This window comes from Anas platyrhynchos, chromosome 5, assembly GCF_047663525.1.
Source record: "Anas platyrhynchos isolate ZD024472 breed Pekin duck chromosome 5, IASCAAS_PekinDuck_T2T, whole genome shotgun sequence".
Taxonomy (NCBI): domain Eukaryota; kingdom Metazoa; phylum Chordata; class Aves; order Anseriformes; family Anatidae; genus Anas; species Anas platyrhynchos.
The window spans coordinates 12,599,419-12,624,401 of NC_092591.1; the positions used below are offsets into that span (position 1 = coordinate 12,599,419).

Genomic DNA, 24,983 nt, shown 5'->3' on the forward strand with positions numbered 1-24,983 from the left:
ACTTGCTCATTAACAAAGCAAGATCTTTCATGCTACTAATCATTGCTCCGTAGGCTTGGGGTTGTCTTGAATGCTTACCAGTTTGATGCCTAGATGAAATTACCACTCCTTAACACAGATGCAATATAACTAGGGACAATGCGTGTTTCAGCTCCCAGTTAGTCTTCAAATGAAGATTAAACTTAAGTAACTTCGTTGCAAATGAATGTTCAGGGATAAAGTGTGATACCATCAAGGGATCTCTTTACTTTGCAACGCAATAAAATTGGTACCACTTCATGACACAGGATAGTAGAGTTCTGAGCAAGACTAACATCCCATATACCATTAAAAAAAAAAAAAAAGGTCAATTAGATCTAGACTGAACTGATTTTATTTCCTTCCAAAAAGAATAGACACTAATTTAACTGAATACAGAATTTAACTTAACCGTAACTATACAAATTTCAGTATATTGTCCTGTTCAATAACTGCTTATAAATAATACTGCCAAATTTCTAGTGCATACCTTAGAATTAAATAGCCCGTCTTTCTTTCTACTCCTAATAACCTTAGATTAGAGCTGCAACGTTCAAATTAACTTAGATACAGCCGTCAATTCTCTTGCTTTTCAGTGTAGTTTTATATTATCCACATTTTTCCCCCCACTACCACCAAACCAGGACTCAAAAGTACATTTTACTGTACTGGCCAAGAAATGTTTGATGAACCTTGTAAGAACAGAATTCAGAAAAAGATTAACAACAGTTTTTACTGTAAAATATTCATCACTTTCCTCTAAAAAATAACTTATGCATTTTTGTGCATATTCTTATATTTATTAGTCTGTCACATTTTACTATAGCATCTGCAAGTTTCTTATTTGAACACTTGAACAAAACGAGTAGTACCCACTTTTAGCTAGACCATCCAAAAATCCATCAAGTTCTTTGAGAACTATGAGTTCCTGTTTTGAAATGAAAGGTGTCCAAGGATGTTCCAAGAACTTTCATCATTATATTCAGTTAACCAAAAAAAAAAAAAAAAGACAATTTTCTTTTTTCTGGTATGACCAAATGTGACTGGTTCCCCTACTTCCTACTGCTCTTGTATTTAAACCTCCAAAATCCCTTACCTTTACTAAGCAAAGGTGCCCGTCTAACTATTCACTGTATTGTTTCACCTGCTTACTGTCCAGGCAAACCAAAATCTCCTCACTTCACTGCCAAGTCTCCAAATCCATTGTTCCAGTTAATGGAAGTCTATGTCACGTGAAAACAGCATTATATTCACCAGCTCTGTTTAGGCATACCACCTGATGTGGCATTAAGTCATTTCATCACAAATCACTGTAATGAAATGCAAAGTAAAGGAAACTTGACTTTATTTAGCTTCCAGTTTCTGGGAGGTCAAGAGGGACTAGGATTGCTCTGGACAACAAAAGAGACTGTGCTTACAGATCATTTTCTGCCATATTCTTTCTTTAGGACCACTGTTTTATTGTTGCCCTTTCTATTACATGGGATGTACATATTATCAGGTGTTAATAAAAGGTCAGTGCCTGTACAATACATTCTACAACTGAGCACCACTTTCCGTAACTGAACAGGCAAAGAAATTACACTGAACATCAGCATCTGGCAGTATTTCTCCAAAAAAAGTGACTAAAATGGGTTTAAATTGATTAACACTATTAAATCACATCTAATATTTGATACTACATGATTTCATTACAGCTATACGATACAATTATACAAAATGTGTTAACATCAAAGAATACAACCAAAATTAAGATAGCAAACAAAACCTATATAACTTTTTTCTTTACAGGAAAATACTTTTGAAGTATGCATGTAACTGCCCATTCTTTTAAAGAAAATCTACCGCAAGCAAGTTATCAACCTCCAGGAAAATCACACATAGCATTACTACGCATATCCCCAAAAAGTGTACAATATGCACACTTGGAAAATACAAAATTAAAAAAATTGTAAGCAACAGGTGAGCTTCATATTTATAAGAATGTGAAAAGAAGTCCAATTTTAGCACTGTTGTATAAAGAATTGTCTCTTTTGATGCAAGTTCATGAACGGACCCCTCCGGTCAGGGTCACTTTACAAAACACCGTGTTCTTGAAACGGCATTACAGAGCAAGGTAGAGCATCTTAGCAATGTCACCTTAAAGTTTTTCTGTTTCTTTTTTGCTTTTTATTCACTACTTATCAAAACATGTCCTTTAGGTTTGTAGGGTTCTTTTTTTAAAATTCTTTCCTAGAAACAATATACAAAGGGGAGGCGTATTTATTTCCAATTCATATTTCCTGTAAGATGCTTGAGTTCAACAACTTTTCCTCCAACTTTCACTGGTTGTTTTTGGCCTTAGCATGTGTTAAGATGTGAGATTTCAGGTTAGTTGATTGCGCAAACTTCTTATTGCAGCCATCGAATGGGCAAACATAGGGCCTGTCGCCAGTATGAATTCGCACATGCGTGCGTAAATTGAAGTCCAGTGAAAAACGCTTTCCACATCCTTCAAACGTACACTGTTGAAAGGAAAAGACACATTCTATTAGCTAATAAAAGCACCACCCATTTCAATCATAGATTTGAACAATACCCTACACTGCACAAGCACAAAGCCAGGTGCTGAAGATTATTATAAGTGCAACTGTGGGCATTACTTTTAAATTGCATTTAAACAATACTTCAGGTTGTTTTACCACAGTAGTATAACAGATTTAGAAGAGGAAAATAAATTCTAGCTTGCAAGCAAATGCTTTCACTAAAACAAAAAAAACACTGCTCTCTGCACCTAAAACAGTATTTTGCTATGCTGTACTAGTTAACAGAAACTGTCCCACATCAGATTTCTCCCTTTCAGTAATAATTTGTAAAGATTTGCTCATTTTACTAGCTTTACTTCCAAGATGGGCTCAGAATACAAAGAGCAGTATGTTTAACTGCAAATACTAATCAGGAAACACAAAGCAGCTCAAGCATACACATCTGAGTGTCTAAGAACTGCAATTTCTGAAATAATTTGGTTTTCAAAAATATCTGCAAAAAAGTACATAAGTATTGATGAACACAGTACGCTCAAAGCTATGAATACATGTGAAGAATATTTATGTGAAGGAGAAATATCATATGAAGTAGGCTGGAGACCTCTGGTGGCAGAAGCTCATGTGACTTGATACGAATGGAAAGAGATTCAGTAACTACCATCATTTTCCTCAAAATTGATTAATACCCACTACTAGAAATTAGTATTCTGAATCAAATGAACACACAGCCCTGAGGGTCAGTTGTGTAATGTGGGAAGTTGAAAAAGAGGAAAATGTCTTTTTTCCTCCTTCAGGAGTAACTGCAAGCTTCATTTTTCAAGTGAGCAACTTCACATTATGTTTTGGAAGGTACCTCTCACGTATATCTCTCACGTACAAACAATTTGCTTATTTCTATGTCCACACAAGTAGATAAATGACAGCCTAATTAATTTAAGGTGACTTCCAATTTTAAAGATGATCATTCAGTGCTTCATTTGATTTTACAAAACAAAGAGTATCCCCAAAGAGATGTAGAAGAGAGGTTATACAGCCTACACAAATTATAAGAAATAAATTGTGGTTTGCAAGTTAACAATACCTGAAAGGGTTTCTCTCCAGTATGAACTAGTTGATGTCGCTTTAGTTTCGAGCTCTCCACAAAGGCCTTGCCACATTCTGCACATACGTGTACTCGAGGGCCATGAGTGTGCAGATGCTTCCTCATGGCAGAGTTGTCCCTGAACATCTTTGTGCAGCCCTTAAAGAAGAACAGTGAAACTCAATTAGTAGATAAGCTAGTTCTGTTAAGTTTTACCTGCTACAGTACAAGCATTTAAGCATTTAAAATGCTTTCAAATCCTGAATACTTTCTGAAAAGTTGTCCCTGTAAAGCAGACCCCTTGCATATATTTCAAAATAAACAAATAAAAGTAATACCATGAAAACTAATAACATGAAAAGCTGAGTAAAACAAAACAAAATACCTCTCTTTCTCTTAGTATTACAAACCATGTGCAGTCAAATGAATAATAGAACAGTCTTGTGGAGAAGATGCAGCTCTGCTAGAAGCAAGTGAATATGCTAACAAAAGCACCTTCAGAAAAAAAAAAAAAAAAAAAAAAAAAACAACTGACAGAATGGTAGTTCATAGCTATCTATGGTATCATCTTTGATATGCCATACACTGAGTATTACAGTACTTCAATCTGATAGATTACATGCTGTGGTACATTAGAGCATTCTCTAGCACCAACTTGTATCTGCCCTGCTCTGTCTTCCAACATTCCATCCTTTTCCTTCTGTCCTTCTCATTCCTGAGAAGAAATGGAGTACAAGGGCTTCCAGAACATCGCTTACAGCAACTACCCAGCCCACACCTGCAGCAGCAGACTGATCACTACCCCCTGTGGCACAGAAAGAGACAACCACCAATTCTAGTTTAAACCCACGAAGTGATACTGGGCAACTTAATAAGGCAGATGGATCTCTTGAGTTACTGTCGACTCGACCTAGTCATACTCACTTGAACTCAGGTACAATGTCATAGGTCTTAATCTGGGGTACACACTGCATCAACACAGGAATTCCAGGGTAAATTTAAGCCAGCAGCGACTTGTGGCTCTCTTATTCAACATTTCTATGCCTTTCTTCACCTTTTAGCAGTGATCAATAGACAGCTATCTTAGGTTTTAAAAATGTACTTCTCACAGCACACAACTCCTCATGAAATCCTATTAACATCTGTAAATTCTATTTGTACTCCAAGCGATGCTGTTTCAGCTTACCTAAAAATTAGTCTACCAACACTGCAGGGTTAGGAGGCACAAAGTTCAATAACAGTCCCTATAGAACAATCAACTGCTAATACTCAATTCTACAGGCATCCTCTTTGGAAGTTATTTCTTCAAAACTAATATTCACATTTAAACATGCCTTATTTCTTAAAAATGGAAAACTAACACTTTAAAGGAGTTCTCTCTTCAGGTACTAGAATTTCTTTTACTAATTTAAGAAGTGCTGCACCAAAATAAGCACACCATGGACTTGTGTGCATTTATTTCAAGTCCCTGTTTGCCTCTGAGAGGAACAGTTACATCTTCTGCAGTATGTTCCTTTCTTAAACTGAACTCATAAATACACATAGCCCAGAAACATCAGAAAGGAGAGAAGATGGAAGGATTGAGTGTTCTTTTTTTTTCCTGTTTAAATGAAATTGAGGCTATGAAAAAAATACATCAAAAATGAAGGCAGCATTCTTCAGCATTGTAAAGAATAAGTGTTCTTGTATCACCACACACTAGATGACAGTAAAAACATGATATGTAGAATGTAAAGAATTGGAAATCAATATAAGCACAAAGAGGAATCCATTAAGTGAAAATTTCTTATGCTACCACTTTCAGGAAGAAGCCTTTTATCCATGCTCTCCCATACGCACTATTAGCTATCTGCCCTCACTACTTACTTAGTAGCTCACACCATCTAGACCAGAAGTCAGCAAGGTTGTATTTGTCTTTTTTCATTACCGATTAAGTTGGCTAACAGAAGATCTACAGAAGCTGGGTAATGCAGTAAAACTAGATGCTACCAATTTAAGTGACTGGCAACATTTATTCAAGACAGTGGCCTCCCCACTACCAGCAGATCAGAATCGTGTTTCTTCAGAATCGTATCTGCAAGATGTCCCTCTCTCTTTCAAAACGATGCACCCGCCAGCTCTGTGGAATGTAATTCAAAGTCTTCCAATAACGCTAAGTTTGGCATCTGCTCCATAGATTGCTGATTCCTGATCTAGACTCCCAAATCTGTCATAGCTTCCAAGAAGACAATATATAGATCTTAGGAACGTACTTTGAACAGCTTTCAGAACATTCTTTCAAGTATGTATTCTTGGGTGGCAGGAAATCACAACAGTAAAACCAGCATGTTAGGGACTGTGCATCATGGTTACCAGAAGATTAGGGATGCACTAACCTTAAGACAAGGAATGGGAATAATATTCAGTGAAAGGTTTTCAAGGAAGCCTCATAAGAGCGATAACTTCAATACAGTTAATCAAGCATAATTTATTTACAACTAGACATGTTGCTTATTCTCAAGAGAACATCAGAATAAAATTCTGATCTACAAATCACTATCTAGTCAGAAGCTGAGCACTTCACTTACTTTGTGAGGACAAGCTATCGTTCGTGGAGCATCGTCTTCTTTAATTTTTCTTGGTTTCATTCTTAAAAAGAAGAAAAAAACATTAGTAGAAAAACATGGGTAGACAGCTCTTCTCCCTCAACTGCCTATGTAATACACGCATTTATTCGATAGTATTATGTGCATCAGTAATAACTCTTTTTAATATTTTTAGAACTCTTGAAATAATAGGAAGAGCGGTTTTTGTATTTGGAAAGCCCAACTTTCTAGAAGGGCCTCAAACACTGAATAAGACATTTAATGTTACATTCCTAGTTCCGAGTATGTGGAAATAAGGTTCTTCCTGACTTACACTAAGTATAATTAGGACATTTTGTTTGAAAATTCCATTCTTTTTGTGCACGTAGCCATATGTGCACGTAGCCATATACTCAGACATGAAGGACAGAGTAGTTTCAATCATTCTTCAGTAGTTTCATCACACAAAGCTTCAGAACAAAACTCTACAGAAGCAGAAAAGGCAGGCAAGTTGTAGAATCTACACTGACAATGCAGACATCTGTTTTAACCACAGAAATTGTAATTATTCTTACGTCAAGCTATTGTACACATGGATTCTACTCCTGTCAACTGACAAGCAATCATCTACTTAATTTTAGCCATTAACAAAGGTATCCCACTACCTTATCTGTGCCATTAACCTCCACTGATGGAGCCCAGCAAGTTAATGCTTGCACAGAAATTAGGCGTTTCAAGTACAGTCATAAGACTCCCTGTAGACAATGACATTAGAACAGTCTTGCTCTAATCACAATCTGTCTGAATGTCCAAAAAGAGATAGGTGTGTAGGCAGTAACCTGGGAAGTTGCACACTGCCCCTTTACCTATCCTTGTATCTCAAACCTGTAGTGCACACGGTCTTCAAAAATATCAAAAATAAATGGCATGATTAGCGCAGCAGATTCCAATATAAGTATGTAAGCGTAAGTAATTCATAAATGCACCTCACACAGCTGGAGTTTCACTTAAGCAAGGTATGAGATTTTAACCCATTCCAAAACCCTGCCAGAGAAGGGGAGCTACACCATTTAGTCAAGTTCCTCAACCCTTTTTCCTGGTAACACAGCACAAGATAGCTCTGTACAACAGATATGACAGGTAGCTACCTCAAGTTAAACAAAAGGTTTTCTCGTGTTTTTGCTGGTTAAAGAGATGAGTGCCTTGAATTTAACAAAAGAATTGCAGTGAGCAGAGTTGCTACTCTGAACATTAAGAAGCAGAGGGATCTGTTGCTATCCCAGAGCGATTTAATCCCCATCACGACAGTCCCTGAAAACAGACTGACATGTATTTTTAACATGCATTTTTAACACTCGAACTGGTTAAAACACAATTTCTAAATGATCAAAACAACCCCCAACAGCTGTGGGGAAAATAAGCTAAAATCTCTTTGTTTTGACCATATAAGCATTTGTTTCTTTGCAGGTAGGTTCCAGGATTCTTTGATGCTGTCATATAAGTAAGTAGGACTCAAATCTGCAGTTTCACTTGCGTCATTCGCATGGATAGAGGAGAGAGGACAGGAAAGGAAGGCCTCCTGAGGCTGAATTAAGGCCAGAGCAGTGAAAAACCTCCTTGAGAATTCCTGAAGACTGGATCCAGGGAAATCTCCTTAGAACCACCAACAGAGACTTAAGTATGTGATGGAGAAGTCTCCTATGGCTCTGTGGGCCATCATTTGTCTTTCAGAAACAATCCAACTCCTCTCCATGTTGCAGACATAGCACAGGCACAGCATAAAAACTAAGGATTGAGTTCCTTTCTCTGCCTGGACTTTTAACAATCTCCTGCTTGCTTAGCATCTCCAGACTACACCGAATATGTGCAGGGCTAACTGAAGTACACTGCAGCCTCTTGCAAGGGTTAATACATACATGACAAAAATATGAGAACTGGAGAGTATCATATCCAACAACCCCTTAAAAACAGGCGTGAGGTATTTCTGTTGACAGAGCTCCTCTCATCCCATCACCAACAGCATGTCTAAAAATCTCAATCTTGGACACAAACTATTTTTGTTTGTGCAGACCACCTTTATTACCTTAACTTTCCTGACTCTGAGGCTGTAGGGCAAAACACACGCTTTTTTTTTTTTTTTTTTTTTTTACAGTAGCTCTACAGAACACTTAACTACCCTTTGCATTGGATTTTCCTTATTGCATCTCATTTTTTCTGTTTTACAGAAAGACAAAGCATAGAAGTGTGTGTCTGTAATGCCAACGTGGACAAAAGACAAAGTGCTTGGATAATACATGACATGAGAGAACACAGTGCCATGTTTTAATGCCATTAGAGACACCCTTAGCAGACAAATCCGGTCCCATGAATCCCTGCCTCGCTTCTAATGCTATCAACTTGGTAAATGCCAACTCATTTCCCTGACCCTAAAACAAAAATGCCCCTAAGCCCGAAATCAATGTCCACAACATCATCAGAATCAGTAAAAACATCACTGTTCTGAGGTCATAACTGACCATTTGTAAAAGGAGAGACTAGATAAAAATGCAATCAGTAATAAGAGATGTTAACAGCTTTAGTAGGCAGGGATTAGCACAAGATAGCACTGACCACTGAGTTAAATCCTATTCCTAATTCTTGTATCTTGCCTCCAGTATTGAATCCAACTTTGACCAAGAAATGCTACAACAGGCTGTTACACACCAGGCTGCTAAAGCAGAACAAGAGGGAGAATAACCTGGCCTGTGTGGTCAGGAAGCCTCTAGACTGGTGTAGCCAAGAACTTTGAGGAACAAAGCTCGGTTGAACCGGACAGTCAGACTGGCACAGACTGGAGCTTCAACATACACCTTTTCAGTTTACTGTCTGAGCAGGCACTCAATATTGGAAGCGTCCATTCTGGAACAAGCTGACTTTCTAGTTTTCTGTTTCTTTTCTGAACTAAGGAGCATCAGCCTAATAGCATACTTGACTACATAAACATTTAGTCCCTATTGACTACAAAATGACACCAACATTCTGCCAATAAACAGATACAATTTAAACCATTTCTTTTCTCCTGTGGAAACATGGGAAGTGGGCAACTTAAGCCTAAAACTGTGAACAATACTGTGTATATCACAGGGTTGCGCAGGCAACCAAGTGCTACTGAAAAAAACAGAAGCAGACACATCAAGAGTAAGAGGCAAACACTGCCCAGGTTGCATCTCAGTGCACAGGCAACAAGCAGCTGCTGGGCCCTTTGTACACCTGGGTCAAAGGCATGAGCGTACTGACACCACAAGCACAGCTACAGCAGGTCATTTTCTGTCCAAGGTGTCATACTGCTCACAAAGTAGTGGCATCCACGTGGATAATCACTCAAAGAAGAATTTAAAGACTTAAAAGTTCAAAAGTATTAAAGGAAGTTTTTGGTTTTACTTTAAAATTAGCTTTCTGCAAGAGGAGCCCAGACTAGAAGAACCTGGACTGCTGATCTTAATTGCACTGTTGCAGGTAGCTCTTGCTGGTGGTTAGACATCTGGTTCCCACCCAATAGAACATCCCTACCAGCTCCCTCCCAAGTTTTCTTAGCCTGAAACACTGACCAAAACCAGAACTCTAGCAGATACCGCTATTTAAAGCAACTATGGAGGCACACGTTAACACCTGGGTGGAACTTCCAAAACAGCTGCCTTTGCACAGAGCCCATTTCCATGGCAAGACCAGAATTCCCATTTCTGCAGCAAGCTTCTGTGGGCCACGTCTAGCAGTAACAACTGCAGACCATCAAAAAAAATGGAAGTATAACCTTTTAGACCCAGGTACAGGACATTGCAGTTAAAGGCTAAGCCTGATAACTTGTATTTAAAGCATCACATTGCTGGAGTGAAATCACAGGTATTAACCATTCCTCAAAACAAAGTTTCTTTCTAATATTGCAGTGACAGTTACAGCTAACTACCTCCTTTCACTGCCCTGCAGGAGCTGTTCCTTCCAGTAGAACCTCTGCATCAAAGCTCTGTCAATCTCCACAAACAATTATGCTGGAGATGAATCAGATTTTTAACAAGTTAGCCACAGAAACAGTGCTAAAGCAGTCAAAAGCAACTAACAGTATAGAAATCCACCCTCCCTTTCGCTATCTTTTTTTTTTTTTTCTTCCCGTTAAACCTGTGTTGTCATATTTTTTCTTCTCCCTCTATAGAAACCTAAACAGCATTGCTCTGGCAACTTCTTTTGCACTTCCTGGAGGTCTCTGATGATCAACAGTGATAATTCACCTCTACCGATGACCGCATCCCTATGAATGGTTAGAAAAGGAGGAAGTTATTCTCTACAGGTTCACTTCCACTTCTGGTCTGTTCCCTCACTGTCACACCCTTCATAGTGCCCTGCTGAGGCAGAAGTACCACAAGTGGTCCGTTTGTGCTAAAGAGCTCCCGAAACTGGCTAGACTGGCTTCTGGATAAACAGACACAAAGGGAGTGCCACAAGGTGTCCTAGGAATCTACCTACAATCAAAGAGCCCACAGTTAGCCTCCGACGCAGCTGGGCCCAGAACTGTTGTAAAATTAAACTGTTCCCTTTTGTTCCAAGGTTCCAGCAAAAATAGTTACTGGTTTTGTTCCAGTTTGCAGAACATCATGTATGTAAACACAGAGAGTGACCTTAGCAGCGTGGGACAGAGCAAGAGATTTCCCTTTCCCCCGAGTAATGCCTGGGGTAAAGCAATTGTCAGTTTACTGCCCTTTAAGTGTCTCTGGAACAAGAACAAGACGAGTACAAAAGCACATACCTTATAAAGAGGCCTAAGTCATAAAGCTAGGTGGCCAGCATGCTTTGTCATGTTTAAGAAGGGTGTCCAGTTTCAAACTCTAACACAGTAGCCTTGCCTTTGTTTTCTATCCATTTTGGAAAGCCGTCTTAACAGGAGGGGCACTTCCTCCAATGGCTCTCTTCCAGGAAAGGTACCAAGAGGAGCAGAAAATAAAGCCACAGAGAAGATAATTTTTACCACTAGGACCCATTACTGTGCCAATTTCCCAACTTCTCTTTTTATTTCTTTGTATTTTACTTATATTTGTACTGTGCTGTCTCTAGTCAGTTCAGTCATCTATCAAGAGAGCAGACAGGAGTTTTCAAGGGGATTTGTTTGGGAGAATTTTAAAGAAGCCTACCATATGCACCAACTAGAAACACATCTGTTACTTCTCCAAGCAGTTATGACTGCTTCACATCTAACTACAGAGCAGCTCGTAATCGGTTTAGACTTGGATGAAACATTTTCATCCAAGGTTTTCAGCCTTCATCAAAGGTTTTCAACCTGGAGAAGGCTCAGGGGTGACCTTATTGCTCTCTATAGGTACCTTAAAGGAAACTGGAGTGAGGTGGGGGTTGATCTGTTCTCCCACATGCCTGGTGACAGGATAAGGGGGAATGGGCTCAAGTTGCACCAGGGGAGGTTTAGGTTGGATGTTAGGAAGAACTTCTCTACCAAAAGGGTTGTTAGGTATTGGAATGGGCTGCCCAGGGAAGTGGTGGAGTCACCATCCCTGGAGGTCTTTAGAAGACATTTAGATGTAGAGCTTAGGGATATGGTTTAGTGGAGGACTGGTTAGTGTTAGGTTAGAAGTTGGACTCCGTGATCTTGGAGGTCTCTTCCAACCTAGACAATTCTGTGATTTTATTTCACCTTAATGGACTTTCAGTGTCCCAGCCAAAAGGTATCGAAAGAAAAAGGAGGTAATTTATGAGGTTTTATTTCTTTTGTTGCAGATCATTGACAACTAATGTTTTACATTCTGATCTGACTGCCTTAGAGAAATACACAAATCCATTTTTACTTTTATTGAATTTTTAAAGCGTAGTAGAGAAAATGCATGAGTTGTACAATAGAATGCAGTAATTTGTGGAAGGAAGTTGCCCAACAGGTATAATTTATAGTCATTCATCTATGAATTACTAAGCAGATCTTAATGTTCTGATGCAGTTTGTTTATTTGCGGTGTTTTCAATAGTTTCAGGATGTAGAAAAACCCTTTCCAGGAATCACTACAGAGGTTCCAGTTAAAGGGCCCAGATTCCTGTTACATGACTCAATGACGCACCAAAAAGGCAACAGAATCCAGCGGTATGTCGATGGAATAAACGCTCGTTCCGCTGGTGCCACCTAGCTGCTGAGCAGCAGTGGTGCCCATTTCACGTGCTGAATTTCTGCAGCTTCTGAAATGCTTTTTGTAAGGCTGCAGCAATACAGAAGACTTCAAGCATCATTGAGACCACCCCTCTTTACCCCTCACTAAACAGACTCAGAACTCCAGACCCCTGCCTGAAATCGGTTACTACTAAAATTAAATTCCAACATGCATTTTAATTAAGAGGCCACAAAGCTTTTAAGTTACCCAAGTTAAATTACCCAAGCTTTGCCCATTTCAAGTTAACCTCAGAACTCTGTTCCCATAAATTAATGCAACTGTCTCAGTCAATTTACCCTTAATCAATATAAGCTGCACGGGTATAAAGAGTGAATCTAGCCTGGTTTTGAGTAGCTGATTTACAAATGTATAGCACGTTTCTTCCAACTAATTTAATGAAAATGGGAAAGCATCCCAAAATAGCTTGTTTTCAACTGCACAAAATTAACTTAGTATTAGATTTTCCTAGCCTGTTTATGCTTCCTTATATGTGGACTATGCACAAACTTTTTCCACATCAAAATACAAGGCAATACCACATGAAACTTGTGAATTTGAAATCTCTTAAAACTTAACATGCTGGTCAAAGCTTTCAGAATACAGCTGAGAATTTTTGAAGTCTGAATACTGTAATCCTTCAAGCAATGCTTGGAACTTTCAGAGAACTTGACACTAAATAACACATCCTTTTAGGAATACAAATACAACTGTACTCCTAAACCCTATACCTCCAAACCCAATTCTCATGCAGGTGAACCAGTTTTTTTCTTTCAGTTTGCCATGCAAGAAGGCTTTCAGTGATACACAATATGTAGATCAACAAGACAACTGAGCAGTACAAAAAGAGATCTGAGGAATTAGAGCCTGAATTCATCTTATTAGCTAAAAGAAGTCCCTTCAACATGTTTATTTCTCTGCAAGAGAATAAAGACCATAGCAAGCAGTATTCTGATACACCCACATGCACCAGTCTCAGCTATACACAATCATTTCAGATCTAACATACAACTAACTCTGTTTTCTTTTCCAATTTTCTTTTTTAAGGCAAGAGTGAAGGTTTGACAATCATTGATTCTGACCAAGAAATCAAAAAAGCTTTCCTAAAACAGAAGATGCCTAAGGTTTTCATATACCTGCAATTAAGCTATCAGAACAATTTTTGTAGGCTTTGTGCAACCTGGGGACATTGCTGAAGGTGACACGTGCCCAGTATCAATGTTTGTTCATCTTATGACTGAAGCAGTTCAAATTTTATCTGCTATACAGAGATATATTAACAGAAAAATATGAGACAATACACAAAACTCAATCTTTCTATCATCCACTACAAATTCTAGCTCTGCAACTTCCTAGAACATTCCACCCTGAACAAGGAAGTTGAAATTTTACATTACGGTCAAGTGCCACTATTCTCTCAGCAGAAGACTAACTAAAACCTAAAGATGCAGTACTTTTTACAATATTAAAAAGGATGCAGAAATATCTCACAGAAGCAGTCTGGTAATTTCAAGAAGTCCAAATCCTGGCAACCTTTTCAAGTACTCAAACTGATCTGGAGAATAACGTTCAGTATGTGCATGAAGGAAACCCTGTAAGAAACTAGTTCAGCTTCATAACAGAAGATAAAAGATAACTATTTAGTACCTCAGTGCTTACCAGAACAAAAGGTTTCAAAATATTTTAAAATAACTGAAAGAAACATTCTAGGCACATGATTAGCAGAAACGTTTAACATCTTAGAATTAGAACACTATGTACATTCGGAATATCACTTAAACATTTGCTTTCACAGAAAATTGTGTGTTAGCCTTTCAGCAATTCTCAGAGGAAACCACATTCATTTTGATCATTTTACTAGTAAATCAGGTAAACAAGAGCATCAATAGGTAAACCACCCACCACTTCAGGAAAAAAAAATCCCTTTTTCAGTTGTTCATGACTTTTTTTTTTAAAATACACTTCCAGATTAGATAGTTTTACCGTGCTTGTTCCCTGTCTATTACTTAGAGCCTTCAGTATTCAGAGTTTAATGGCTTTACTGCAAACAGTGGGAAGAGCCTGTACCAGCAGTTCTCCAGTGGAATCACAGCACAGACTAATAGAAGCAGCTTCTAAAAGGCAGCAAGATCGAAGAGGTGAGACTAGAGTAGACACAGCTCACTGGGCACCAAGATCCACCTAACCAAGAAGCTAGATCAGAACTTGGGTCAGTAGTCCTTGTCACCTAGCAAGTAATGGAAAAATAGGCATTAAGCCTTCTGTAATTGCAAGTGCACTGCACAAATGTCACAACTATCCAGTGCCAAACCAGACTTCTCTCTGGTGACCTCACGGTTGCCCTCTGGTGGCCACAGCCTGCCCTGAGCACTCAGCACCACACCCAGCAGCTCAGCAGGGCTTTTGTGTTTAAAACTGAGAGCTTCAGAAGTGAGAAGCAAGTGAAAAACAGAAGTGGCTTTACCAACTGTGTTAGTCTAGCTTTCTTGTACTGAACGATCTGAATGCAAGACTTCATTTATTTGATCCTTTGTCACCAGAGACACTGAAAGATGCACTCTCTCACATCAAAGATGCAGATTATTAATGTCTTTAGGCCCCACCTTGCCTAATGAGAACTGAAGATCAGAAGTCACCTGCTGAATGCAGGACCCAATTATTTTAATACATTATTCACCACTCCATTCTGAATCAAGTTCCTTGTTTTAGAAGATGATTAAAAGGAACAACAAGCCATATTAAATTTATCATTTATTCTGCCCAACAGTTTCTTAATTAAACCAGTGGAAAGAAAACCCTTTTAGTTTGAAGATCCTTTCTTCCTACTTACCTAGCAAATTCAGCCAGCTGTTTGGGGTCTGAGAGGTCAATGCCAGGTATTCCACCAGGAGGAAGTTTCTTTCCTGTCATGTACTCTGAGTAATCTGGAGGAGAATTCTCTCCAATGATCTGCTCTTCCACCACCGTTTCATGGTCAATATCTTTCTTATCATCTGAAATACACAGAATACCCAATTCATTACATACAAAGATCAAAACACAACACAAATTATCAGGCTCATCTCAATCTAAGTTCACTATAGCTGTACACAAAAAAACAAACTGCATTCCCAGATTTCTACACTAATTGTTTAAAAACAAGAAGACATCCCCACAGTTATAACACGAGCACAGAAAGAACACAGTAGGTGGGAACAAAAGCCTAAATTGCATATCTACTTAAACACAGACAAGTAAGGAAATAAGTAGAACCATCCTACGAGAACGACGGCTGCATTTTAAAGATAACGCACTTTTCCTGAAACAATGCATAAACATTTAATTCTCTTAACCGCTTTAAGATTAACCTCCACTATAGCCACTTTGGATCTCAACAGCAACCAGTAACCAAACAAACCTATCTGAGAAGTGACAGGTACTTACCTTAAGAAATTACGGCTACTGATCTTTAGCTTCGGAGTCTTCAGAGTCCCTTGACCCTCAACAGAAATGTCACAGAGGGACAAGAAACTTTAAAAATAACTGCTAATGGACTTCAGCACCTGCCCATAAAATTGAAGTTTTTCAACACTTGCCCACAGATCCGCGGGAAAGCAAAAAGCTAAGCAGCATGTCTCCCTCCCCAGGGGGCTTCCTCTTCTGTGGCACTGGGCAGCCTAAGCGATTTCCCACTCTGCTGTGTAAACAGCAGATAGGGATCGCTCAGACCTTTGATCTGCAAGCCGGTTAGAGACGGCTACTTCAGCTGCTCTACAGCTCCTCCTGCGGATTTCTGCTTAAGGACAGCGGGGAAATGAGGTTGAAGACCTGCTGTTACTGTCAACTCATATTCCAGCACAGAACGTGTCACAACGTTTTCTCTCTCCCCTTTTGCTATTTTACAGCAGAAAGCAGAGAATGGAAACATCCACCACCTATCTCCTCACTGCCCAACTCACACCAGCTGAGGGAAGGACACAGCACCCAATCCTGTTTTCCACCCTCACCTGAAAAACCATCTTCCCAAAATACACCTAGAACAGATGTATGTACAGCTCTAACTCTTCAGCTAACTGCTAATAAACTTGTCACTGCACTATTTCTCCCACCCTATATATGGGAAGATCCTGCAAATCACATTATACAGAAAGACTCTAAGTCCAAGTATTTGCAAAATATCACTTTGTATTTTTTTTTGTAAAGTAACAGTATTAGGATAGAAACAGTATTTCCCCAATTTGGAAAAAAAAATACGAAAACATAAGGCAAAGAACAAATGAGGCAGTATTTCCCTTTTCTTTTTTTTCCCCCCATAAACACAAATACAGATAATAGTATTTGTTATGCAGTAGCTCTGGTTAGGGAAAAGAAGACAAGACTAAACAAATAAAAGAACCATACTAAGGACAAATCTCTATGCAATTTGTAATGCCTGCTTTTACTCTTGGCCACTAAGCTATTTCTAGAAATGTTACTGCTAGTTTGGGGTTTAACCTGATCTACCAGATCAAATGGCAGTTTGTGTATACCTTCCATGGCCAAAGAGGAAAACAGACTTCAACACTGCAAAGGCAGCAGTGTTAATAAACTAATAATAATATCTGCGGTATTAAACTTCAACATGGATGATTTGGACACTTTCCTTCACTTTAATCTAGCTTTCCGTTCATTGCATTACTTTTCAGCCTTTATCAATGCTTCACAGAAAGCAACTGAATTTACCTTAAGCAAGTATTACAGGGCAAGTTTTACTGCACCTGCAGGAGTTACAAAGTCAATTCAATAAACCTCTAATTCAGCAACGCTTTGTTCTTCCCAACTGTCAGAAGGCTGAGAAGAGGTATTTCGTAATGCCTACACAGGCAGAAAAGGCACCACGAAGCTCAGAAGAACAGAACACTGGAAAGCTAAACGCAGAGCCTCCTCCATGCTGCAGACCAGAATGAGATCAGCTGCCTTCAATTTGGCCATTTCAGCAGCTCCCCAGAACTTCCCAGAGCTTCCAGTTTGACTGTCTGATGACATGTATAACAGAAGTGAGCTTTCATTTCCTGCCTCAGCTCGGATGCATGAGTCAACTGGGAAATTTTGTATGCATTCCTTAAGATTTTCTCTTTCCCTAACGTAAAGACCCACAACTCAACTGTGCCTTCTTGATATTTTGAGAGTCAGACTGAAAGTCAGCCAGCTTTCAGTGCCCTTCCTTCCCGACAGCCCACCAACAGAAATCAATCCCACAGCAGTGTTTTAGCTAGGCTGCTGGAGTAAAACATGAAAAATCAGTACATGCTATTACCTTGATAAAGAAGAAAATAAGCAGAAGTATCACTTAACACGTTCTTGACAGTTATGTGAAAATAAAAAGCACTCCGGTCTTCCTATACAAAAACAACACCTAACATGCATCTCTAGAGCAGGAAAATACCTGCAGCTTAAAAAAATAACTTAAAACAGCCTAAAACAACAGCATACAAAACATTTACCCCAGGCTAAGGGCCTTCAAGATAACTTAGGGTATGAACCAGATCTAACTCAGTTATGGAAAGCAGCAGCAGACTTGAGCAGCTCCTTAGCATCACAACACCTTAGTTACAGGCCATCCCACAATACCATCAACTCATTGGAATAAACAAACAAACCCACACGCTGGAAGAAGTCAGGAAGATCTTTACCAACGTCTTCTAGGCAGGACTTTATCGCAGGTTTAAAATTGTGATGCCCAACCAACCCAGACTAGGCAGCTCAAGGTTTAGAGGCTAAAGTCCAAGCAAACTTTCACTCCGGCCGACAAGTTAACCATCACTCTCATTGCAAACAGGACAAGTTGTCTGCTTGATGCCTTCTGCCTGGCACAAACTACATCCAAATTACTTCTCCCTTCTCCTCTCACAAAGCATCAGAAATTCATACATGTTGCATCCAAAGCAAAATGCAGCTACCCTCAAGTTCTAGTGACACCTCTGGACAAGTACAGTCCAAAGGAGGCACAGGGCAAGCTAAATACTGACAGAGCCGTTGAGCCAGTCAGCAAAAACAAAATTAACTGCTATATACTACCTGACCTGCTTTGTTTTGTCCCTTAAACCCAATTTAGAGGGGCTTTAAGCATTCTGCTTAAGTGTATTTAGCCTTGTTCCTCTACATCCATTGCAGCTTTCTGTAAGGAACTTGCAACATGATTTCAGTCCCACCTTCGCAAATACACCGCACAGATGAAGGTACGTCAATTAGTGAACTACTTGATCCTTGATTTCTGCAAAAACGTGCGATGCCAGTCACTAATACCTACATCCAATATTCACATACCTTTTGATGTTATAAAATATTGGTTCCTTAGAGATACAACAGATACTCTCCACACCCATCATCTTCTTCTGCGCAGCTACGGAAGACAGACACCCTGAACTGGTTTGTTCTATGCATCTGTCTAGGACATGCACAAATAGATCTTCATGTTCGCGTCCTTCCACCTGCATTTCTCACTCCCTATTATAAGCAATACATATTTTGCACATTTTTGCATTCAAAGTATGTCAAAGGAATATTTTTATACACAGACCAATGGAAGTCCAGCACTTTAGCCAGCTGGGTTTTGTGACAGTCACTTAAAACATACTTGGATTGGTGAAATGACCAGAAGTTTTAAGAGTACCAAGCTCAGGTACCAATTCAGGTGGGAGGAAGTCAGTCTACCAGGATAAAACCACTAACTGCAGATTGTGTGCAACACAATGACAAAGCACGGTGGAATCTGTATCCCAAGACCTCTGTTGACTATCTTTTGCTCTTACCACCAAACTTCCTCTATCTTTACACAGAAAATCCATCCACCTCAGGACCTTGTTATTTCATGTGCTTCTGGAACAGCAGCTAGCTCCAGCTGCCAGCTCTCGATCTCCCAACTCTTTCAACCCAAGAAGTCCTATCACTGTTTCTACCTCAGTTACTCTGGTTTTAACCTTGGAACTTCATCTCAAGATCCCCAGTTTTCTGAGCTATCCTCCTCCCTCACTACATGGCAGGGAGAACACATTATTCAGTCACATTTCCCCTGTGGTACATACAGAGTACAAATGGGAATTAAGAAGGTACGCTTTCTAGTAAAGCGATGAGACTTAACCCTAGAGCTTTCTCCCCGAGGTACCAAGTTAACAGCCACTCTTCTTACTAAAAGGATGAACAACAGTTAAGCTCAGATTTTCTTTTCATGATCACACAGCTACACCCATTTGTTTTAGGAACAGCTGAAATGCAATTACATGATAAAGGATGCATTCAGCGACTGCGCAGCACCAAGGCACTGTGGTAACAGCTTGGTTATTGCTACCACATTACAATCTCCTCAGGCAAAATACTTCATTGGTCACGTTTGGAAGCAGAGAACCGTAATTAGCTCATTAAATAATACAGTAATTTAGCAGACGCTTCTGAAAGTTAAATTCCATTTTGCACAGTATGTCATTTCTTAACCTAACTGGCTACTCAGTTACTTTCCCTCCGCAGTGCCTTGCACGCAGATGGAGAACAGGTTCTTCTTTCCCCACGTCACCCATCTCATATTTCACACCGCTGAAGGAGACATGAACTGACAAAAACACTGCATATATCAATAGTCATCATCTGACTGTAACGCTGGTGAGACACTGCGCTGAAGCACTCTGACCTGAATCATCAGCACCTCGCAGGGAAAGGTCTAGGAGTAAGCCTGAGGATCCTCGCTTGACCATGGGCTAGGAGGCAACTTCATCCATACAGTTAAAGTGATGAATCACGTTCAATGTATTTCACTTTCAAAGCTGAAAAGATGTTTAAAACAGATGCAGGAAAATATCTATGATATGTACTTGTCCTCTAAGGTTCACTGGCATAACTGTTAGGGCAGACTCAGCGCCTATGGATACCAACAGCCTGTATTGCTGTCAGTCAGAATCAGAAATAGATTTCCATCTTAACATTTTAAAGGAGCCACACAAACACTTTCTGCCTCCATTATGATTTTTTTTTTCTCATATAAGAAGCCCATTACCCATTTGTCATTGCTAAGAATTTTGGCTATCCTTGATACTGGCCCAAGACTGAACTAAATGACTCTCTCTTATACTACTAAAGACAACTGCTCAGATAGCTGATGATTCTTTTTCTCACCCCTGTAATCTGATCAAGTCAAATGGAACCTCTTCTACTTTAAGGAATTAAAGGTTTCTTTTTCTCTCCCAAAGAGGCTTTGAAGAACCTTCTGGAAACCCAACATGATGTCCCTGCATTTCCAAATATGGGCCCTCTGCACAGGCTTTCTGGATCATCACAAACCATTTTCAAACTATACACATATGTATATTTGTCTTTCCCATCTAGAAACAGGATACTTCAGCAGTGTAACATCTATGGGCAATGCTGAGGTTGGTTGTGCTACTTCAGCCCTAAGCTTGCAGACCAGCTACACAAACAATTTGTGCCAGCACAACCTATTTCAGATTCAGCAGCTTGACAATCAATATGATTTTTTCCCCCCAAATCAAGCCCAAGTTGTTCAAGATTGCAGCATTTGGTGAAGCCAGAATTTCAGCACCACCGTCCAATGTAACATGAGAAAGCAATTTCTATTAATCCTTTCCTCCCCCCATTGCTGGGTACTATCACGTAGTTGTAGCTTTTTTTTGGTGCCTATTTTCCACAATCGAAGAAAGACAAATGATTCCATTCTGAAGATCTTGAAAACGAACATGAACTAGAACAAAGCCTTTCTTAAACTAACCACTTTAATTAAAGTAATCACAGGTCACAAGTTTGATATCACCACAGATACCAAGGTGATAAGAAAAGTTATGGTGAGTCCAAACCGTTGCCAACAACAGTAGAGCAACTCCAAAGTAACCACATTAACGAGACCAGGATCGAGCAGTCCACTCTAATCACATCAGTGGATATTTCACATGCTATTCCTACACCTTTCAAGAGGTGTTATGAGGTATGTTAAATGCTTCGGGACAAAGATTTATGACTGGCTACATTTGGTACAGCTAATGTAGCAGCACTAGAAAACAGTAACGAGTAATTAATCCACATTGTCTTTGCACACTGCGGTGAGCAAAGCGCCCTTGTTCCCAGTTCAAATACCCAAGAACAGCAATATAGGACTCATTGTTTTAGCTCGATGCATGGTCTTGTTTACTGGTCATCTTTCGATAAACTTTTTGTTAAATATCTCAAACAGTCCATTAGATCAGTGTGTAAGCAAGTCTTTAATTAAGTCAAAAAACAGAGGCAAAACAACTATCTTTGTTCAAAATAAAGCATGCCTGATTCTGCAGGGAAACTTTAGTACAACTATCCTTTTGTAAGCAGGTAGTTTAATCAGGGATTTTTTTTCCTTCCATTTCTGCCTCTTTTGGATTTTTTCTGGCATTCACCACCCCCCCAAGTTTGAGAAAACACATAATGAAGCACCAAAAGTTAAGTGTTTGACCACAAACCACTCCAGACCACTTTTAAAACATTCAGTAAACTCTCTAAGAGGTATAAAAGCCTACCCGACAAGCTCAGTAAACTTCACTCTTAGCTGAAGAGGTTAAACCAAAGGCTGTTTCAAGCTCAGGGTGGGAGGGTGCACAGTATAGGGGGAGGAGGCTCATGCGCATGCGTGCAGGGAAGGAAAGTCAAACTTGAATATTTTTTTCTTTGTTAAGTATATTGTGATTCTGCTTTTGGGGAGTTTGTGGGCTTTTTTGCCTCTTGAATTCAAGTTAGCAGAGGTATTCTGTATCTTTCTGCAGCATGAATATAACTGAACTGAATGTACCAATGCAATTCAATCCCCAGTGCATTACAAGTGGAGATCGTTCTGGCTGAGCTTGCGTGGTCATGATCACAAAGAAGAAAACCACTGCAATCAATAGGGCTATCCTGATGTAAGAGTTGTGTAAGCTGGAATAGAATCAGATGCATTGATTACACACACGCTTCGTTTCAGTCAAGCAATAATCAGCACGCAGCTCTACGGAAGCATCCTATCAGGCACTCTGAATCTGAGTACAAGCGAGGCCCTATATCCTGCCAGCTCACGAGCCACACATTGACTTGCTTTCAGCTACCTTAGGTACTTTCCACAAACCAGAAGACTATGTATTTTATTCTCTTTTGTCTTTCTTGCACAGTCAGTTTTAAGAAGAGACAGCATGCGAATTTAATTCAGGTCACGTCCATCGATAACACAGAAGCATATAGAACCCCATTCTACTGAACAGCAATTCAGGAAACTCCGAACTGAAAGTTCTCTGTTCATCCAAAAGCAGGGAACTCTGATCAGGCTCATTAGCTAGCCAACTAAGTGTATATCAGCGGTGTCACATGCTCTGGCAAACTTGCTAAATAATCGCCTATATTAAAGAAAGTGAAAATCAGAATCGCTGTTCTCTGCGTCTTTTCAGACAAAAGAATCCAGTTGTTCAATATACTCTTCCTTCAGCACTCCCCTTACTAATAAAGCTACTGGTCACTCACAAGCATCACATTCTGCCAACATTTTTTTTTTTTTTTTTTAACTACTACTTCGGCAGTTTAACCAATATCTGATACCCTGCTACAAATTAAAAAGCGCACAAGAACTATGATAGGCAAAACCGAGTACTGGCCTATTAGCCGTACTAATTTAAGTAGTTCATGAAGTGACCGCTTTTTGCCCTTATGTAACTTTAGCCCAGAACTTTGCCTACAGAGCCTTAGCTTCCAGTGACACAATTCTTTGTGAAAACAGAAAACAAAGCAAGAAAACCAGCCACAGCGTACCGCTGACAAAAGAAATACATCCTTCCCCTTATATATTTTGAAGCAAAGGGTCAGGAAACCGTTGGCGGCTTAAATGGGAAGCGCATGTCAGGTTCATCCCGAGCCCTGCAGATAACACCGGGCATCTTCACCTGACTTCCCTGCCTCCCTGAGACACTCCCACGGAAAGCGACTGGGAAACGCGCGCTCCCACACCGAAAACACACGCTTTCACCCCAAAAACACACGCTGCCAGCCCGCTCGGACCCCGCTGCCACCCACCCCCCTCCCGGCCATCCCGGCTCCCCTCAGCCGGCAGCGGGGGGGCCGCCCCTCGCCTAACGGGCGCGATCGGCACCCAGGCGGAGCGAGAGGAGCGGCGGCCGGGACCGGGAGCCGAGGAGGAGAAGGAAGGAGGAGGGGGGGGGGGGAGAAGCGGCGGGGCGGGGACGGGCGGAGAGGGGGGGGTTGAAGCGCGGCGCGGCTGGGCTCGCCCCGCACCGAGCGCCCGCCCGCACACCCCGCCTCCCCCTGCTGCAGAAACTACGCCATTGCGGCCTAGTCCTGGAGCCAGCGGCGCGCCGCCGCCGCCCGCCCTCCTCCTCCCTCCCTCCTCCCTCCCGCACCCCCTCAGCCGCCGCCATCTTGGCGGCCGCCGCCATCTTTCCTTCCCCCCGCCGCGGAGCCGGGCAGGAGCAGCGGCGGCGGCAGCGCAGCCCCCGCCATCTTTTCGGGGAGCCGCCATACTTGCCCTGGCGAGGAACATGGCGGCGCCCATCGCACACACCAAAACATGGCCTCCCTTCAAAACAACGCCGGCCGCCGGCGGCCGGGCGGCCCGAGGGGCTCGGGGAGGGCGGCGGGGGGGCGCGCACTTACCCGAGGCCCACATGGTGACCGAGAACTCCCCCTCCAGGGTCTTGATCTGCACCTGCTTCTGCTCCCATTTCCTGCCGCCGCCGCCCTCGGCCCCGCCGCCGCCTCCCCCGCTCAGGTAACTCTTCTTGCTGCTCTTCTTGCCGCTGCCGCCCTTCTTCACGCGGCCCCCGCCGCCGGCCGACGAGGAGCCGCCGCCGCCGCTCTTGCTGCCGGCGGCGGCCACGGTGACCAGGGTCTGCTCGATGTACTCGTCCTCGCCGGCGGGGGCCGGCACGGGGATGAGGATCTGGTCCTCGAAGCCGTCGTCGGCGCGCAGTCCGTCCGAGTCGTCCCCGCCGACCACCTCCTCGCGGGTCTGCACCAGGATCACCTCCTGGTGGTGGTGGTGGAGGTGCAGCTGGCCCCCGCCGCCGCCCGCCGCGCCGCCGCCCGCCCCGCTCGGGTCGCCGTCGGAGACGAGCGGCTGCAGGGCGATCATGGGCTGGTGGTGGTGGTAGTGGTGCGGCGGGTGGTGCGGGCCGCAGTCCTCGCAGCACTCGTCCTCCTCCTCCTCCTCCTCGTCCTCCTCGCCGCCCACCACGGTGGTCTCGATGGTCTCCACCGGGATGGTCTCCACCTCGATCTCGTGCAGCTCCACGATCTCGGCCGGCATCTCCGAGCCGTCCGTGGCGATGTACAGGGTGTCTCCCGAGGCCATGGCGGGGGGGAAGGGAGAAGGGGGTGAGGGGGGGGGGGGGAACGGGAAAGGGAGGAGGGGAGGGGAACGGCGCTCGCTCGCTCGCTCGGCGGCCGCCGCGAGGGGCTCGGCTCCGCTGCCCTCAGCCGCCGGCGGGGCTCGGGCGCCTCCCGCCTGCCTTCCTTCTCCTCGCCGCCTCCTCCCCCTTCCACACAAACACCAGCGCCTCGCAGCCAGCCGGAGGAGGGAGGGAGCAGGGAGGAGGGAGGGAGGGAGGCAGCCGCCAGATCCCGGCCCCGCGCCCTCGCGAGACTTCGCGCTGCCG

General features: G+C 41.9%; 1 protein-coding gene across 1 annotated transcript; it reads right to left on the reverse strand.

The window, feature by feature from the left end:
• Window positions 1-355: 355 nt before the first annotated feature.
• On the reverse strand, window positions 356-24,983 carry YY1 (YY1 transcription factor). Its single transcript, XM_038179397.2, has 5 exons — window positions 23,983-24,983; window positions 15,191-15,353; window positions 6,192-6,252; window positions 3,625-3,783; window positions 356-2,522 (listed from the first exon to the last, which is right to left on the reverse strand). Exons 1-5 carry the CDS (start codon window positions 24,677-24,679, stop codon window positions 2,340-2,342), a joined length of 1,263 nt encoding a protein of 420 aa, XP_038035325.1. The 5' UTR covers window positions 24,680-24,983; the 3' UTR covers window positions 356-2,339.

Excerpts from the sequence above, each read along its gene's own strand:
- YY1 (XM_038179397.2), bottom strand. The coding sequence starts at position 24,679 with ATGGCCTCGGGAGACACCCTGTACATCGCCACGGACGGCTCGGAGATG. Across the intron at positions 6,253-15,190 it reads CAGCTGGCTGAATTTGCTAG|AATGAAACCAAGAAAAATTA; the intron begins GTAAGTAGGAAG and ends CTTCTTTTTAAG. Across the intron at positions 3,784-6,191 it reads CGATAGCTTGTCCTCACAAA|GGCTGCACAAAGATGTTCAG; the intron begins GTAAGTGAAGTG and ends TTCTTCTTTAAG.